Here is a 19,718-nt window from a genome sequence, read left to right on the forward strand (position 1 = left end):
CATAGCCCAGTTAACAGAAAGAAATCCACTTCAAGACCTGCTTTATGGGACTTCTCAGTGCCTATTATTTCCAAACCCTTCATAGCTCACTCAAAGGGAGCGTGCAGTCCATTTCATCCAGTTGTAGAGGAAAGGTCATTTAAAAACTATAAAAGTGTCAAAAGAAACAGCAGCTACTATCTCTTCAGCCTATTAATAACAATCCCAGGCCCGGACTCAGAACAGCTGGGTGCTATTTGCTTTCCCTGACTAGGAGATTTGTACAAATCTGCATGCTTACAACAAAAAAAAAAAAAAAGGAGTGGTTTCCCATTTGCTAACAGAAAACATAATTATAAATGCTACCTTAAAGTATCCCACAAGACAGAAAATCCAGGGACTTTCTTAGCCAACTCTGTCAGGAAATTAAGCTTCCCGAGTAAAACAGCAGCACTCATCAACAGCAGAATCCTTCAAAGACCCAGAACAATAACAGGCATTTCTAACAGATAAAAATTGCATTGTATATCAGATAGACAGCATATTTCTCTAGATTTCTAGAGGATTAGAGTTGATCATGACAGTTTTCATTAAAACAAGATTGCTAAAAACAAATTGCCATTTCAGAAGACAGATTTTCCTTTGTTCCTATTCTGCAGCCATATTATGTAGCTTTAGAGGCTTTAAATTGCCTTTTCTTGTTTTCACTTTATGTTTTATATCCATTCCTTGAAAGGGGTGAGGCAATGTGCTGGTTTTGGTCAATGTTGCATTCAGGGAGGGGTTGGGCAAGAAGAACCTGGTTTAGTGTTTTGTAGTAAGTAGACATGGGATCCAGACTGAGAGCTGTAAGAAAAGAGCTGAGCAGAATTCAGCTGGAGCAGAATTTACAATGGTGTGCAACACTGGAAGTAGATACTAGCTTTAAAAGCAAAAGTCAATCCACAAAAAGAGTTTCATTTTAAATGTTTAGGAGTCCACTGTCCCTCTAAATTGATCCACGCCAGAAACATGCAATGCCAAAGAAATTATGCCCTTTCCTTTCTACATCAGGGTGTTTCCATCTCCTTACCTTTGTGTGCTCGCTCAGGCCAGTGTTGGCATCCTCCACAGCCTGAACCAGCACTTCCTGAGGCAACATTTCCCCACTGGCAGGTACAGGGAGCTGTTTTTTGGGAAGAAAGCTCACTTCACTTTTGGCCACCCTTAGTGCTACCTCATCAGCGTTGACTCTCCTGAACGCGTCTCTCCTACTGCCCCAGTTTTCCTCACCGCCTTGTGCAAGCCACAAGCGTAGCTGCTAATGGCTCCCTTTACCCTTCTCCTCCTCTTCCCAACCTTCTCCCCACGTACCAGGCAAGGCAGGAGGCACTGGGCCCTTCCTCAGAGACCAGGAAGGGCTCTCTAGGGTGCAGTATTCCTCGAGTCGCAGCCCGGCTGCAGGGCTGGGGCAGTCTCTCCAAGTTCAGCGCACCCACACAGGAGCTCCTTCCTGCCCTCTGCCTCCCTTTGCCTGTGCTTGTGACAGGTCTCTCCTGGCCCTGGGGCACCTCGGGACACAGGCTCACCATGCACTGCCATAGAGAGGACCTTGCTCAGTCCCCATATGCTTTAGGCCCTCAAATGTCCGATACCTCTCGGTTCACTTTCATTTTGGTGATTTTTTTTTTGAAAGGGGGTTGAAAGGTACTCTCACTGGCCCCAAAATAATTAATTTTTTTCTTAAAGTCAACTAGCAGTTTAGTCACACAGGACCTCACTAGACCAAGGGGTTTAGTACAGCATTCCTTCATTACAGGCAGGAGGTGACTTTCTTGGAGTGGTCACAGCACGTGGTGGCCTCTGGAGGAGAAATTCAGTGTATAGAAATGTCACGGTACAGATATCCTATAGTAGCTTTTCAGTGTTGAACTTACACTTTTTTAAAAAGAACTATAATAGAAGATGTTACATTACTCAGATGGTGTAAGTCTTGCTGGTCTATGTTTAATGTGGTGACACATGCCAGAACTATTTGGTAAAACATGTCAGAATGTGTGAGTCAACATTATACTGTAAATTTGTCCACAGCGATGTGTATCATGCTGTATTTTTGTAAACATCGTGATGGTTTCCTTTCTGATGCTTAATTGTATGATGTTTGAGATATAAACACTTTTTAACAGTCACAGAACAGAATTACTGAACTGGACAGACCTCTCATTTAATAACTGAAAGATTTGCTGAAATAAATAGTAAGCCTAGCTTTATTTTTAGTGTAAAAAGCATAGCCAGCATCCTGGAACCACTCACAATCCTCTTCTACTCTCATTGTGCAAAATAACCAAAAGTATAATTTCATCCTGAAAGCCACTTTGGCAGTAGAAATGACTTTGCAGGTTTGGACCTTTCTTTATGAACAAAATTTTGTCCTCAATTGCTTATGTGCACAGGCCAGTGACATGAATCATGGTCACAGACAGGCATTAACAAACACCAGCTCATGTTTTTGTTCATGTTTTGTTTTAAAATAACAGAGCATAAAAACTTCTGTCAGTTGTCTGTTTTTAATTGCCATCATGGCCACTTGACCCACACATTTCATTTTAAAAATCCCAAACCTTGCACAACAACTTATTCCAGTTAATTTGTTCATTAGGTGTTATAAATTCATACACATTGAAGCATCTAAATATCTGCAATATGTTAGATATGGGACCTGAAATAATAGATAGCACATAAGCCCTTGCAGAGGGAGATATCCATATTTAGGCAGTGTGCTTTATAAGCCAGCACATCCCCTCCCAGCAACAGAAGGAAACTGCTATCTATCATGTCACTCCAGGAAGTCCCAGGAGGATAGAGATTCTTGTCTTATCCTTCCATATGCTTTAATCTTACTGTCATTTATGTATCTGCCTTCTCTCAAACTTTGTGTAGCAGCACCGCACGCCCATCTGTGCCAACATGCCTTCGCTATATTTTCTATGACAAATATTTGTGGAGAAACTGTGATTAAAAAAAGCATTAATCCTGATATTTTTATTGTTATGGTGTAGTTAATTCTATGAATACTTTCTTATGATGATTGTACTGTGTAGAGTAAGTACAGGTTAGGGATAGACCTATATCAGATATTGTACAAAAGAAAAGTGCATAGTGTAATATAGACTAGTAAGGTTTTTGTGCCGATTTCTATAGGATGTGTGAATTGTTTTCTATGTGGAAACACACATTTCTTTTAAAGAATATAAAATCTTAGAGAATTTTTTAAACAGTCAATATTTTTTAATTATAAAGACATTTGTTACCTACAGTTTACTATTTCAGGTGTTAATTCTAATTTGAATATTGGTTTTATTACTACATACCTCCAGTTCCATTTGTTCTGTTGCATAAAAAATGCACAATAAAAGTTAGTCTCTGGTTAAGCTGTCTCTTTCTTTCTCTAGAGGCAATCTTGTGTCAGTGTGACAGCCATGATACCTGGGTCTCACTATAAATACATATGAAAAGTTTTAGATTTATATAAAGGGCTAGAGCATTTTCTTTTGCATTAAATGCTTGTTTGGTATGAAGCACCAGAAAGCACAGGAAAAGATTATGAAGAATTCAAGTATGAAGATAATATAAACCATTTTCACCTCAATGTACAGCCACATAGATTTATGTGCTGGTTAAATAGAAAGACTATTCAAAGGAAGTACCCATCTGCAATCTTAAAACCTGGATTTTCAAGCAGTGACGTTTAAATCCCATTTTAATTCAGAATCCAGTGATGGCTGAATGTATCCTGTTCTCTTAAATGCTTTAGAAAATCCTGGCTCCAGATAATTTGTAGAGGAATTACAGTGACAAACATCCACCACAGCAAATCACTGCTGCTGGATTGTGAAGCCAGGGCCAGTCCACAGGCTGGTGTCAGCTACTTGTAATGGTTACCAAATAGTACCAATATAAAACAGTGCTTTTGGGTGCCTGCAATGCTGCAAAATTAACTGGGGTTAGGCAAGTATTTTCTAGGTCAGGGGCTTCAGTCTATTGCTTTTTTTTTTTTTTTTTTTGTGAAGATCACAAGTAGTGAGAGCCGTTTACTAATCTCCCTGCCAAAATAATTTCAGGTAACTCTGAGAAATGGAGGTAGAAAATCTGTATTAATCCATCTGCAAAAAAATATAATTAGGTCCTCTTTGAAAAACTTTGACTTCCCAGACTTTTGGGCAATGGCTGGAAATGTCTGAGGACAGATCTGGAGGCAAGAGGGAACAGGGATGGGCTGTGTGTAAACCAAACAGGGTGAAGGAGAAGTACAGGTGGGAACTCAGCAGGGAAAGCTGGCAGGGAGGAAGAGTACCCAAGTAGGGAACCAAAGGCAGCATTTGGGTTTATGTAGCTCAAAAAGAGAGATTAGGTCTAACAGCAGGGCTTTTGGAAGGGGATAAGCATGAGAGGTAGTGCCTGGGCAGGCAGAGAGAAGGGGTGCAGAACAGGTACCCCTGGGTTGGGGAAGAAACAGGCTTGGGAAGTAACTGCAGTGGAACAAGCAGCACAGATGGGGAGTGTAATTCAAGAATGTTGCATTTTATCACTTCCACTAAATAGCTGTTAAACATACCGGTAAGGCAATGGCTAAACTGTGCTCCTGCTGTGCAGCAGTGCTGGTGCCCTCAGAAGCATGGCCCATGCTGGCAGTTACATCTCTCCTGAGGCACAAGATGTCCCTGAAGAGAACTTTAAGGTCCAAGTCAGACATTGAACCTCATGCATATGAAGGTATTTAGTTTTTACCTCATTTGCTTTGAACAAGCTCACGTGCAAGCTCATATTATTAAAGTGTTTGTAATGTTACTTTAATAAGATTACTCACGCTGCAAAATCTTGTCCTCAAGAGTTCAGCTAGGCAGGGTTTACTCTGCCTCCTTCCCTCTGCTGAGGCACTGACTGAAGCCAGTGGACTGCCACTAGCTCAGGCAGCGTGGCCAAATATACAATGTCTACTGGCTTGCAAAGTGAGTTTCTGTTTGGAAACATGCACATAATCCCCAAAAGAATGCCATATCTCAAAAAGAACTCACCTTTCCCTACCCGACTCCTGCTTGTGCTCATCGGTAACTATAAATGGTACCCCAGGGCTTCAGCACAAGGTGAGTGTGAATACTGCTCCAGGAAATCATCACATAAATCTCAGTTATTGACAGAGCAAGCCAACACCACTGATGTGACCTGACCACTCCTTCAGGCCTATTTAAATCAGAAGCTCTGTCTTGGTTATTTCCCAGCGAGTTCATACATAAACAGCTCTCCAGGGATAAACCTTCCCTGCTGAACCAGGGAGCCCTATGGAATACTTGGCAGATCTCAGTATGTGACCTTGCCCTATGAATGCAAAAACCCTCCTCCACAGACCCTTCTGAAGTATAAAAGCAGCTTCTACTGCAAATGTATCACACTAAGGAAAAAAAAAAAAAAGCCACACCAGCAGATTAATTAGCTAAATTGAGAGAAAAAAAATCTGACATGAACTTAAACAACAATGTTGGGAAAAAGCTAAAAAACCCTTTTGTCCTTAAAAATGCTTTAAACTTTCCCACTCATCTGACAGATATAATTGCCTCAACCTAGGTTGTCTTTGTAGGAAAATGGAAAGAAACAGGTTTGCTAATGACTCAAAGTAGTTTCCCATTAGAAAAGTTAATATTAAATTTAGTTCCCATTTAGGAATAGGGTCAATAGTAGAGCAGAAAAAGTCTAATTAAACCTTTCAAAAATGCTTGGTAGCAATGTGATTGAAAAGCTGCAAATTTTCTTCCAAAATTATGTGAGAACCTCAAAGAGCCAAAACCTACTTATTGAAGGAAAGAGGGAATTTTTATTTGCCAAAGGATAATAGAGAGAAGCAGAGAAGCAAGTTCCAACACAGTCTCTTGACAAACAGAATGTCAAGGAAACACCTAGGGCATCTTTCCCACCTACAGCATCAGGAAGATTGTTCCAGGCTGAGACATTTCCATGAAGAAAGTTGACCTTGGCACATTTGTAAACCCACCAAATGCTAGCCAGAGTACCACTGCACATCTCCCTCAATGATCCAGAAGTGTCCAACTACCTACTCATCAGATGGAGCACCTGGAACACAGATTTTGGAATTATTCTACTACACCTAAAACCCTTGTTTTGAACCACCTGGAAACTGAGATTCTACAATGAAGGTCAAAATCAATTAAATCAGTGCAAAGCATAAGGGGAAAGGAGCAGAATAGGTTCAAGCCATGGCCTTACTGGAAAGTCTTTCTTGCCTCAAGTTTTCCAAGTTGTTGAAATTCATTAGCATCTTTTTTTCACAGTATTTAATTTTTAATTTTTGCTGAGATGCTGAGAAAGTTGTCTTTCATGAGAAACATCAGTGAGTACAAATCCGCAGCCAAAGATACTTACATACAATTACAACATGCAGAGACAGAGGTTCATATACAAATGCATTTTTATGTGCATCAAATTCAAGATGGATTTTTTTTTAATTACTGCCTTGGAGAAAAAGAAAACCCCCACATTTAACCCTAACCTTAATGCTTTGTGTATCCAGAGTAGCCTGATTTAATGGTAAACTGCTGTTCAATCAGTATTTGAGGTAAAAAAATACTTCTCTAAAACACTGAATATCAGTTTACACTAGAGCAGTGTATAACATTTCAGTCACCTCAGGTGTCAGAAAGAGAACCTATAAAAGATTTTACTAAGCCCCAGTTCAGCATCAGAACTGAAGTCTAAATTAAAAAAAAAAAAAAAATCATGAAGAGCTTAGGTAAATCAATTATGTGTAATTTACTGGGAGCTGAGCTGGCACAACTTCTCTGAAAGCAAAAATTATGTCCCTTTTCCTAGGGTTTTCAAAAAAAGTTTAACTCAAACACTAAAGGTTGGTGTACTTTTCATGATCTTTTAATAAGTCCCTCATAAAATATTTGCAAAGACAGACAGATCTCCTTCTTGAACAGGACTTTTATGATCACCTTCAACCAGCTGACTGCAAGGTCCCACTTCAAGCCATTACCCCCAATTTAACACAATTATTTTGCAATGGCACAGACAGCAAATAAAGCATTTTGAAGATTCCAGGTTACATTATGTGAAATGATAGAGCTCTCTCCTTCTTTTCAAGTGGCTGAGACCACTTGCTTGGTTATTCCAACAGCCCAAAGACAGCCCAGTATTTGAACTTGACCTCAAACAGACAAGAGATGAGGCCCTCAAGTCTGTCACTTCTCAGCTCAGGTGGATCTTGTGCTATTTGGTTCATTAGAGAGGAAAAAAAAAAAAAAAAAAGCACAACAAAACCATAGGAATCCAACAAATTTCCCTTGAGAAAGGGAGTCTCTTAACTGTGACATGAAACATTGTTAGCAATAAAGACATACAGTGCATAGCCTCCTGCAATATGTTGCTTGACCCTTTTATTTCTAGTGTGTGATACCACACAGACATAAAACAGTTTTTCAAGTTTCTCCACTTCATCAGCCAAATTTCTGACATTGTTGACTCTTCTTTCCAATCACATAATTTTTTTTAGCCCAATTAGAAGCAGTTCTTCCCATAACTGGACAAATAAGCAGTTTTATTGGTATTAGTGATAAGAAGCAGCACTTGAGTGTACCGGACAGTACATTAAATCTTTTCTAAGCTGACTAATTTCAAGCCTTTTCTTAAGAGGCTTGGACAGCTTTGCTGGGATTGTGAAACTACGGTTACTATGCAAGCCTAACACATAAATCCAACCTCTTCAAGGAATTCTTTGTACCCTTGACTACACACAGACATGCAGCCCATCTGTAGTACTACCTTTCTTCATGTCATCCTTCCATCTGGATCAGGACAGGTAGTCCAAACTGGAGACAGTGCCAGTGGGGCCTCTGAGCCAGGCAGAGCGAGCTTTCCCAGTACTGGGGAAGGAACCACCTTTTTTGAGGGCAAGGAGTGAATAGGATGAAAGGCAGAGTTGCCAGTTAGGTTCAGAGAACAAATACAGAGCTTGGCCAGCCTGGGCATGCTGCTCCTTCACCCAGCACATGCTATTGAACAGTGTGTGCCAGTGTCGCAAAGGCAGATTGAATAACTAGCACAAAGAGATGGACAGAACCTTTGTTTGGCATCCATAATATAGTTATATGCAATTGGAATTCAGAAACATAGTGAATCATCAGCTGCCTAAAGCCAGTGTTATTGCTTACTTTTCCAATACATATAAAATTGCTTAAATTAACAGAACACGACCCTTACTGGCTATGTAACATTTTACTGAGTAATTACAACTTCCAGCCACAATACAGAATGTACTGAATTCAAGTATAATTACAGAACAAAGAACATATGCAGGTAAGTATTCCAAGGTCTACACCTCACAAATCAAAATGACTGCCCCATACTAATATGGAGTAACCAAGACAGAATGAAAAAGCCAATACACCAAAATGCAAGGCGTGGGATGGGGAGGGGACTGGTGAATCTGATTAAAAGATTGCATGGAAAAATGGATTTTGACTTTGACATTGCCCTTTGAAATTTCTACCATGAGTGAAAAATCCTCACTGTTGACTTTCAAATTTAATGCCATCTTGGCAATAGCCAAAATGCTTTCCAAACACTTTAGGCATTTTTCGAACACTTTTCACACAATCCTTCAGCATATTTAATTTGAAGAGAAACTTACAAAATCCCCTTTATATTACATCATTTATACAGCATTGTTTCTTTTTGTTTTCTGACTTCATATTTGAAGCAGCTGATCATAACCTCAGAAGTTTTAAACAGTCTAGTTTTGTAATTTAGATTACAAAAACCAAATTTATGCTAGATTATGGACCTGTATTCCACTATTTTAACAGGCACCTCAGAACAGAACTATGAATGCTAGCTATACAAAAATTTGACTGGGCTTGCTGTTAGTGTAACACTTACAAAAAGCAACCACAACCTTTTATTTTAATTGGTAGCTTTGATTTACACAGGAAAAAAATGTCCACAAGTGCCCTACATAATACAGAATATTTTCTGCTTATCTATTATACTGTGCTATAGTGTCTGTGGTATTTTAAAAACATACATCCTTTTCACATTACATTTTGAATGTTTTATCTCCTTTTCAGGATGTGATTTAATTAGAAATCTTGCTTATCCACAGACATCTCAGTAAATTGAAAAATAAAGACTAATGTATTCATCAATCACTACAGTCCACTGCAAGAATTCTGTAGACTTTACAACAGAGCACTTCTTTTCCCACATCACATTCAGTATGGTGCTTCAGTCATCTTCTTTCTAAAAGAATCAATTAATTTTCTCTTTAATTCACTCCAGCTCCCACTTCCACAAATAACATTACTCACCCTCTACTTACCAAGCACACCTCACCAACAAAAACTGAGATTACAACATTACCCTTAGCAGTTTTCAGTGGACAAATAGGTTTGTACCTGCAAGGCTGAACACCATATCAGGACATAATTAGACAGAGGCTCTGATTTTCAGTATAGGAAAAAAAAAAAGCTTTTGCTGGAAGAATTACCCAACTATCAGAATATTGGTAAAAGAAAGAAAACATCATCCTACCTAATTTTGTACATTCTAATCAAATATAATTTCTTACTGTTCTTTACTTCTCCAATCATTATTTCTTATTTCTGGACAAGTTTTTTAGATGATTTTCATCCTTTCCTATTTCCAGGTGCTCAATGTCTTGGGTCTTTTCCTTCCTTGGATTCTTTTCGTTTAATCATATACTTTTAGTTTAATTTCTTTTGCTTCAGCAAAGCCTGACTGATTGCAGTTTCTATAGACCATACATCCACTTACAGCTTCCATTTTATTTTCCTCAAAGGACATACTTTTCAAAAAATGAACTATTGTGCTTTAGAGCCTGGATTCCTATTTCATTTTTTATGCAATACAGTCTACTTTTGATCTTAATGATTTGTGTCTCACTAACAAGAAAGGAAAAATTACTTAAGCTATGCAAACCCCCTATTAAAAAAAATCTTTTTGGTACATCTCAACTTCTCATTTACATTATGCAGGTATGATATGCAAGAGAGATGTTAGTGGTACTCTCTATTCAGAGCCAACAATAAGAATAGAAGCAGCACAACACTTAAGCTAGAAGGAAAAAAGCACACTGTCATTTTATATTCACTTCTGTAAGCCTTTAGGTATGCACAGAAGGGCAGGTTTTGTACAGGAGTCAATATTCATCAATTATTCTACCATGCCAAAATGCCTCAAGAACATATGACCATAAAAGGAAACACTTTTTTTTTTTTCCAAATCTTAAACAATATGGTGCTCTGGTTTTCTCTGTAAGGAAAACATCTAAGTCAAGTTTATAAAAAGGATTACTTCATGGACAATTTTCAAAGATTGCCACACTTTGAATAGACAAGGGCATAAAAAGTCTTTGCATGAAGACTGTATTTGATGTACTCATCACTATTAGAGATACTTCTATAAAGTATATTTTTCCTTTGTTACAGAAAAAATAAAAAACAGCTAAATTTATTACAAATAAAGAGGACACAGGACTGCAATCAATGTATAACCTAGACAAAACATACCTAAAAACATTCCTGCACTCTCCTTTTATCAAAGAGGGGGCACTAGAAATCTCTCAAAAACTGAGTCTCCAGATACAGCTGAAAAAGAACCTGACAGAATCAGAAAACTTGGTTTTGGCTAACATGGTTTGTAGCTTTCAAAACAGTAATCATTATTCTCAACTATTAATGAACAAGAAGTACAGTACAAAATTCACAGACCAAGAGTAGAATTCAGCCCTGCTTTTAAAAATGTAAGATGTTCATAATAGCTTCTTTCTCTAAAAGTAAGAGTCATTTTAAAAAAGCAATAAAATCTATGTGGAAATTCAAGGAAGGCATCTAGAAAGCCTTCAGTTCAAGGATGAGTCACAGGGAATAAAGGATGCAAACTTGTCCTTAAAAAATGTGTTTCCCCCACTACTTCTGGACCAGAACACAAACCACCAAAGAGTCCCTGTAATACAGTAATCCACCAGGGTGTTTACTACTACAACTGTATCCTTAAAAAATGCTGTAAAAGTGGAGGGGGAAAGGGACACCACATCAAATGCTGAATTCCAGTGTATAATGGAAACAATTTAGACTTGAAGTTCATTGCTGGGGGAAAGACAATCACTTCAAAATTTTATCTTTTATGGAAAAAAAATATTCTATAGAAAAACATATTATTAGTATCTAGCAAATTTGGACTTCAAATATATTAAGATCATTCAGTATATTGGAACACTAAGACAAGATTTTCAAACATTTTAAGTTTTACAGAATTATGAGTCACTGCACATCATGTACGAAATCTTCCACAAAGCAGAGAGGGCACCCACACTTTGAACAAAATTTGAAAAAATAGAACCTGCAAGGCCAGTCTACAGAAATAAATTATTTTAAAACACCACACCTTAATCGAAAAAAATCCTAGAATATAACTTTATTGTTAGGTAAATCCTCACTTATTTTCCTTAAAGTATGTAAAAAAACCCATTTTGAAATTGCATTTGTGATAAAGAAAAATTCACTCCTCCACACATGTACAGTTCTTTAATCTGGGGACTCTATCATGTAAATGTAAATTTATTAGCTATTATTTTCCTCAGTAACATTAAAACAAAAGTAAACTAAGTTGTGGACCCACATTACCTCAAAATTTTGACTATAAAGACAGTTAAAGAAAAAAAAGCAGTAAAAACGTCATATCTGTTAAAAACAATTTGCAAATTATAACATATAAACTAAAATGTAACAGTTTGGAATTACTCTTCTTTTCCAACCTGGCAGGCTCAATGAATCAGTACTTCCATCCAACTGCATGACATGGAAACTCACAAGGTACTGCCAAAACCAGTCTGCCTGCCTTTTTGTAGTACATCACCATCCAGGTCACTTTAAAAAATGGAACTGGGTCCTCAGACTGGTCAACAGTAATGTACCTAAAACCACTCAAGTCCTGGCATGTTGAATTTAACATACTGTGATGCTATAATCAGTAAAGTAACTGGGAGACAAGGAACTCAATTCTATCTTGGTATATAAACAGAAGGTGTGAATGGGCATTCTTCTGACTCAAATAAGGAAACTAAGATCAGAATTCAGATGAATTACATCTGCAATGAATGAAAAAACATTTTTATAGGCTTTTGGAGCAGATGCCTTGTAACAATATAAGCTCGTACCGCCTCTTGAAAATTATACAGGAACACTTTGCTATTGAGATAATATTTACTAACCTTGCAGGGAAAGTTCTACCCTGCAAAGTGCACACTGACACTATTCATTCATCAGTAATTCCAGCATGCAAACCACTTGGATCACATTGCCTGTCTTCACTAACCTCTGCAGGAAGAACATTTTCCCAGTTTCACTTCTCTTCAGGTTTTTGATTTCTGAAATAACTGGTTTATTAATGTGTTTATTCAAATTCAAAATCCATATAGATATTCCAGGGAGAAGAAAACATGTTACGCGTTACCAGGTTCCAGTGCTCTTCATGAATAAGACTAATACCAGGAGAGTGCATACTGAGATGAGATGAATTTTACATAGAAGGGCGCGGAGAAAGATAAATTATTTATCATGTGCTAAAAATATGCCTTATTTATTTAATATGGGAGACTTCCAAATTACCTTTAAACTGCATTTTAAATCATCAGGCTTAAATATACTAACTAGTTTTGCAATAGGAGAAAACCAGATAAAGTAAGCCTTCTTTTGAATTAGCCATAATAAGGTAATATGCTATAAAGCGGCCACCAGTGAATAGGGATTATGGAAAAGGGTACCAAGAAGATCCTTTCACCCACAATTACTGTATGTGAAGCCCCATCTGTAACTTAACTCTGGAATGTTTCTTTACTTAAAATGACCAGCATGCAAAGTGCTTTGCAGTTGTCAAAAAGGCATGTTATTTTAAATTCTCATTGTTCACTGGTAAAGTGACACCTAGTATGAAAAAAATATCTAAAATGCGTTTAGTCAAATCTGTACATATTGGTCTCCACAATTATTTGCTGCAATGGTTATAATAGAATCTTAAATTGATTTTTGAAGACTTGTGTTTCATGTCAACATTTCTTCTTTCAGCAATTCAGCTATTACTCAGCAACTGAGTTACTAGGATGGTCTTATTACCACCTGTCACCCACAAGCAAATCTTATTTTACATTAAAGTGCATAAAGACTTTTCCTCAGTGCTACTTAAATATGGTTATTTCACTTATATTTCAACTTGCATGTTCAGTACTCATGGCCTTATTAATAAAGACTGGGTCTCAAGGAATCTGGTACAATTTGAGTATCTACTGCAGAAAGCCTTGAGACAATTGTACACAGCTCTAGAATTTCACATTTCCAAGTTACAAACTAATCACTTATCTCTGGATTGTTGAGGACCACTCATAGAATTACTCTACTTTCCCAAACAAGCAAGGTCAAGTTATACAAAAATTCAGAGTAAGTGGTTTTGAATTCAGGTACTATCTGAAGTCAAATAAATTAAAAATGCAATGTATTCATTTGTTTAATGATAAATAGACATTTTTTACTATTATATATTCCAGCTATACCTCTCATATCTTCTAGCAAGGACCATATCTGGCAATAGAGTGTATTAAAATATAAAAAGCCAAAAATGCCAGGTAACTTTTAATAAGCACTACCATAAATATCTCCCAGATCACATCTGAAGATACTTACAAATAAGAAAACAAGTGTTAAAGTAGGGAAGAAAACCAAAATTTAAAGAGAGGAAGTGCACTGAAATTTGTACACAGTAATTTTTCACAGTAACTCAGTGTACTCTGGCTGAACCATACAGGTGGCTCCTCTAAGGTGAAAAGCCTTGTTTTCCTGAAGTGCAGTTGTAATGGTGGCAAAAAGCAGGTTTCCAGGTCATGGGACTTGAGATAAGGCCAGCGCCCATATGAAACAATTTATCTCATAGAAAAGAAAAACTGTGAAACAATCACACAGTTGAAATATTACAATTTAAGGTTGGCAGGTTCCACTGGAACAAACTCTTCCTATCTAATCTTAATATCTCCCAAGAACCTTTAATGATATCTTGAAAGAAACTAAAGAAGTGCAAACAGACTGCAAAGGGACACAAATGGAAAAACTACATGTGTTGTATAGTTTCAGGCAGCTGTATTTGCCTAACCAAACCTCAAGTTGTAAGTTCTGGATCGCAGTGAATACACTTGGGCAGACTCTCCTGTGGAATTTAACTCAAGTAGCTTTTTGAAACTGATTTTTCCATGGGAATTTTTGTCTGCAAGTCTAGCGCTCTTCCAGAAACAGAAGCAGTGCTAACAGTCCAGGAAGCCTACAGCAAAGGAAGCGAGGTATGGTGCTGAGGTCACTGCAATCTCAGAAGCTTTTCAGCCCTTTACATGACTTCTTTCCACAAGGGTAGCAACCTGAAGATTTCTCCTGTTCAGGTCTACAGTATCTCCAAATCCACATGACGAACATCAGGATTTCGTTGCTGAAATAAAATTTAAAAACAATGTATTGAAAATATTCAAATACATTTTTGCATATGGGTACAAGTAACGTGTTTCTGGTATGATGTTGTCAACTGGATAACAAATCCCCTTTTTGGGTAACATAGGGACTATTTTAAAATGAGGAAGAGTTTCAACAAACATTGTCCATATTATAAGGCATTTTTGGAAGGCTAAGTCATCTTTTTACTTGATAAATACTTTTCAACATCATGGATAAATTAGTTCTTATGCTTTATAAAGTATGGAGGAGCTCTCAATTTTAACAAGTAGAGTTTTATATAAAACTGTTCAGATACAAATATATATACACATCTCACTTTCTTTAAGTTTTAACAGATACTTTTCTGAATAATGGGTAAGATTGCTGAAATAATTTGTTCTATGCCACTGAAGCTATTTATAAAGATTCAGAACACTGTTTCTATTAAGAAATATGCATTTTCTGATATTACAGAAATGTTATCATCATTACATAAATTGTACAATCCATGAGAAAGTCATGACTTCAAAGACATCCAGCATGTAAACCTGACTAGTATATTTAGTAAAGCATATTCAATACCAACACAATCACTATATATATGCCTATACCAAAAAGTAGTATCCATGTTTATCAAAAAATTAGGCATGTTCCTCCTCCTCAAAAACCATGCATGAAAAACTGATTCAGATGGTGCAATTAAAATCAAAAATAATATTTTGATTCTTAAACAGGACAACCCTATGGATAGACACTTTAACTAGAATATTTTTGAAATACAACAAGCAAGGACAGACATGCTCTTGAGTAGTGTCTCATGGCCAGAAGGAACAGTCATGGCAGGACTGCATTTATCTGAGGGTCAGTACACTTGTAGTTTTGAATTCATACCAGGAAGGTAAGACTGACAGCCACAACATACTTACAAAATTAAAAATGGGAACAACCCTTTCTTGCATCAGCCAGAAGATATTTAAATTGCAGAATGAAAAAAAATGATAAGACAGCTGAGAGGCTTTTGTAAAGTAAAATAAACACCGTACAGATTCAACAGGAGTGAAAGATGTTGAACAGCACTCTCATACATATTTGATACAATTCTGAGAATTATTTGATACAATTCTAAGAACCAGTTTAAAACAAAAAAAATTACTTTTTTACAACCAAAACAGCATTCAATAGCCTATAAATAGTCTGGCATTGTGAGAATACAGTAAAAAAGACACATTCAGATCTATTGAATGAAAATCTGTTCTATGTTGGTATAAAATGGAACAAAAAATTTAACAAATGGAGCAGTGGCAAAGTAAGGATTTTCTGGTGGTCAGAACTCAGATAATAATACTACAGCAAGAAAATCTGCATTTGTAATATCAACTTCCTTCCCTCTCTCATATTTACAAATGAAATCCCAGAAACCAGATGCAGAGATATTGTTTAAAATATATCACAGAATAAGCACTCACTAATAAGCAGTTAAATTTACCTTCAGGTCCTTCTCAAGTCTGTCTACTTCAGCTCCTAGTGTATCAACGATATTCTCACCATGCTTTAGCATAAAGGCTTCTAATTCTTCAAGGGTTTTCACTTGCTGAATTTCCTAGGAAGAAATTAAATTTAAGAGATTGAGATGAGAAAAAGAAAATAAAGGAATAACACTCCAGAGGGTCTTGACATATTTCAAGGGGGAGGAAAAAAAAAAACATAAACAAAACACTTCAGCTTCTGCCATTTACTCTCAAAACATCATCTGTTCTTGTGTCTCAAAGACACAGAAGAGTGGCATCTATTTGACGAAAACAGCTGGCTCTATCATTACACCTGCATTTAATACAAAACCTTCTTCTATCTTCAATTGATTTCCTCCTTAACTTTCCAAATAAGTTTAGAGAATCTAATTTCTGAGGTATTTCTCACAGCAAGGCAGAGCAGGGTACCCCCATCTATTCTTTCTCCATTTTCTACATTCTTGCTATTCCATTACACTGTCTACTCTGGCATCACATAACCAACCCATCTGAAAGTCCACAAGGATTATGACAAATGCTGCTGTAAATATGATTCCTCCATAACATCAGAAACTTGAAGATAGTTGACAGGAACTCAGACTAAGAAACCAACAGCATAAGAAATGGAAGGAATGAGATTAAGGAAGACAGGATGTTGAACTCCACCCTCCAAAAAACCACAGACATCAGGAGCACCAAAGCAGGTACTACAGAATCATACAATGGTTTGGGTCAGAAAGGGCCTTAAAGATCATCTAGTTGCTCCCCCACTGCCATGGGCAGGGACACTTTCTGCCACACCAGCTTACTCAGGGCCCTATCCAACCCGGCCCTAAACACTTCAAGGGATGGGGCATCCACAACTTCTCTAGGCAACCTGTTCCAGTGTCTCACCATTCTGGCCACCACAGTAAAGAATTTTTTCTTATATCTACTTTATGTCTATCACCTTTCAGTTTAAAGCCATCAGCTTTCCTTAGAGGTCTCACACCAATCTGTCTGGAAGCCATTTGTCCTGTAGTTTATCTCAGCTGCAGTATGTTTAGGATAAATAGGTTATTGCAAAAAGTCACAAATTATGAAACAACTAATTCTTCTTGCATACAAGTACATACAACTTCTTTTCCCTTCTCACTACTTTGAAGCTGAAGAATAATGCAATTGAGTAAGCTTAAAACATATCTGAACCATAATAATCCATGACTACAATAACAGCAAGTCTAACAAGTAAAAAAACCAAGGTAATCTAAATGACAGCATTTCAACAAATATTTCACAACTATAGAAAGAAGCAGTGCTAGTTGAATGAGCTGCTTATTTGAAAAAGTACAGGTCAAAAGGCAAGCACACTGTCTGCCTTTGACTTCAGATGGCTGAAGCCTACTGAAACCTAGAATCAATCAGGAAGATCTTTCCCAACAATACTCCAAGTATTGTAAGAACTAGTGGAGGTTGTATGCAATTGCCAAAGGGAATAGCAGGTAAAGAATAAAAGCTAACAAAGCCTTAGAAAGAAGACTAATACTAAAAACTGCAACAGCAAAGCAATTGGCAATCAAAAACCAGGCAAAGTTGCAGTGTCTCAGTGGTACACAGCTGACAGCACTCTACCTCTCAAAAAATGTATTAAATTGAAATCCAGTATATGAACAGACCAGATATTGCTCTATACATACACATACCTAGTTCTTATTTTGACATTAACATGTTTTTAAAACTGGGATAGTGACTAACGATTTTTAAAATTGCAATGTAAAATTTTAAAGTAAACATAACTTCCAAGTCCTTGCTTAATGGACAGACAAAATGCAGACATCTGTATTTCATTTTGAAAAGGTAGAAAAGAAAGAAATTTTGTAAACAAATAGATGTACATAAGAAAGGTACCAATGAAAACAAAAGCACTGCCTTGTCAAAACATTTTTCGCACTTAAAGCTCTCCTTTTAATTTAGATAAATAATTATTTTCTTCATACTTCATAGTTCTGCCATATAGAATACAGCAGAGAAAAGTTCAGTCTTGAAAAGAGGGCTTAAGAAAAGCTACTCTGAACTACACTGAAATCAGAGACTGAGACTAAAGGATGGTTAATTCTTAAACATCATCGACATGCTAAATCATGTGATGCAGGCAATCCATATTCACACTGAGTCTGAACGACTGGACCTGTGAACCCCAGCATCACCAACACCCAGGGCACATGGCTCTGCCAAAACAGATGCCTATTTGCAGGTGACAAGCTTCTAGTTTTAACTGCAGATCTTGTAATTCAATAAATGTATTGGAAGAATTATGTTCTCATCATTTCTTAATTTTTACAAATCTGTATTTTCTAGCAAAAAAAAAAAAAAAATCACAGAATCATAGAATATTGAGAGTGGAAGTGACACACAAGGGTTATTTACTCCAACATTTATATGAATGGCCAGTGCAGGGAGCAAATACACAACCTTGGCATTATTAGCACTTGGCTTTGACCACCTGAGCCAATCTCAAAGGTAATGAATTAAAATAAAAAAATCTACCTTCCTCCTTCTCAGGCCAAATGTAGGTCTTTTTCAGCAGCACATAATCCAGTTCCCTCTAAGTGCATTTAAAACACTTACTAAAGTAACAACATCTGCAACTTTTCAAAAGAAGAAGTTAAATGTATCTCATCCATTGGCAAGTCTTGGGTTTAGAGGCACTTGAAATTGGAAAGTAAGTATCAAATATTGGGGGTTACAAAAGCAATTTTTTCTACATACTTGTAGCAGCTGTTCAATATCTTGTTTTTCCAGGTAAGACCGAGTAACAACACGTCCATCAAAGTCTACTTCTGCCTTGAATCTCACTTTGCTCATTCCCATGTCTGTGGCTTTAACATCATGAATTGCTCTGAAACACATACATTTTTAAAGGCAATGTAAAACAACATAAAATAAACCACTAGCTAGCTTGACTTCTCATGTTAACAACACTGTCACCACAAAATTATCCTGTAATTTTAAAAGGTCAATCTTTGACAAAATAACCTCATTTTGCCCACCCACACTTCCATTAAATACTGATTTATGTTTAACTCGTTATATCACTTCCACAGGTTTCTGCAATACCAACATATCTATAAATCACTGCAATAGAAGACAGACAACAAGAAGCATTATAGATTTAGGACTAGACTAACAGTATATTAAAAACAATATTAAAAAAAAATTCTACAATTAAAATGTGAGAATTTCCCCATTCTGTGTTAAAAGTTTAAGTCCAACTTATTTTCCACTGCAGAGAATTTTTTGTGCATATACATAAAACTAATTAACAGTCTTTAAGCAACCTCAATTTTGAGGAAAGGAACCTGTTGTATATTAATGAAAGGACACATTTCAATTATAGACATGTCCTTTCCTAAAGTTGGTAAAGGCATGATCTTTTGGAGAGTTTTCAAAAATACATTTAACTGAAGAAAAGGTTATGGATATTGTGTTTGGAACTCATTTTTGATCCTTCAGAACTATTAATCACAGCTTATCAAGATACACCTGTTTGTAAATGCTGAAAATCTATATTTATTTAAAGGCTCCTAATGAATACTAGAACATGAAAGCTCTAATGTTTTTATTTTGGTCCTTTGAAAAATTCTGGGTTTCTGTAGCAGAGTTTTGTTCCAGCTTGTTGGACAAATTCTAATATGTGAATATAGGTAGTAAA

The 19,718-nt window shown here is 36.8% G+C and overlaps 1 protein-coding gene across 4 annotated transcripts in view; it reads right to left on the reverse strand.

Moving 5' to 3' along the window:
• Window positions 1-7,245: 7,245 nt before the first annotated feature.
• Window positions 7,246-19,718, reverse strand: part of SLC30A9 (solute carrier family 30 member 9) — a 32,724-nt gene continuing 20,251 nt past the window's right edge. For all 4 annotated transcript variants that reach the window (XM_053940136.1, XM_053940135.1, XM_053940138.1 and 1 more), the window contains 3 exons: window positions 18,776-18,905; window positions 16,006-16,119; window positions 7,246-14,517 (listed from right to left, as the gene is read on the reverse strand). In XM_053940136.1, coding sequence (XP_053796111.1) covers window positions 14,473-14,517; window positions 16,006-16,119; window positions 18,776-18,905 — 289 coding nt within the window. In that variant the 3' untranslated portion in view covers window positions 7,246-14,472. The remainder of the gene's footprint in view (window positions 14,518-16,005; window positions 16,120-18,775; window positions 18,906-19,718) is intronic.

The sequence above is a fragment of the Vidua chalybeata genome, chromosome 4, assembly GCF_026979565.1.
Source record: "Vidua chalybeata isolate OUT-0048 chromosome 4, bVidCha1 merged haplotype, whole genome shotgun sequence".
Classification (NCBI taxonomy): domain Eukaryota; kingdom Metazoa; phylum Chordata; class Aves; order Passeriformes; family Viduidae; genus Vidua; species Vidua chalybeata.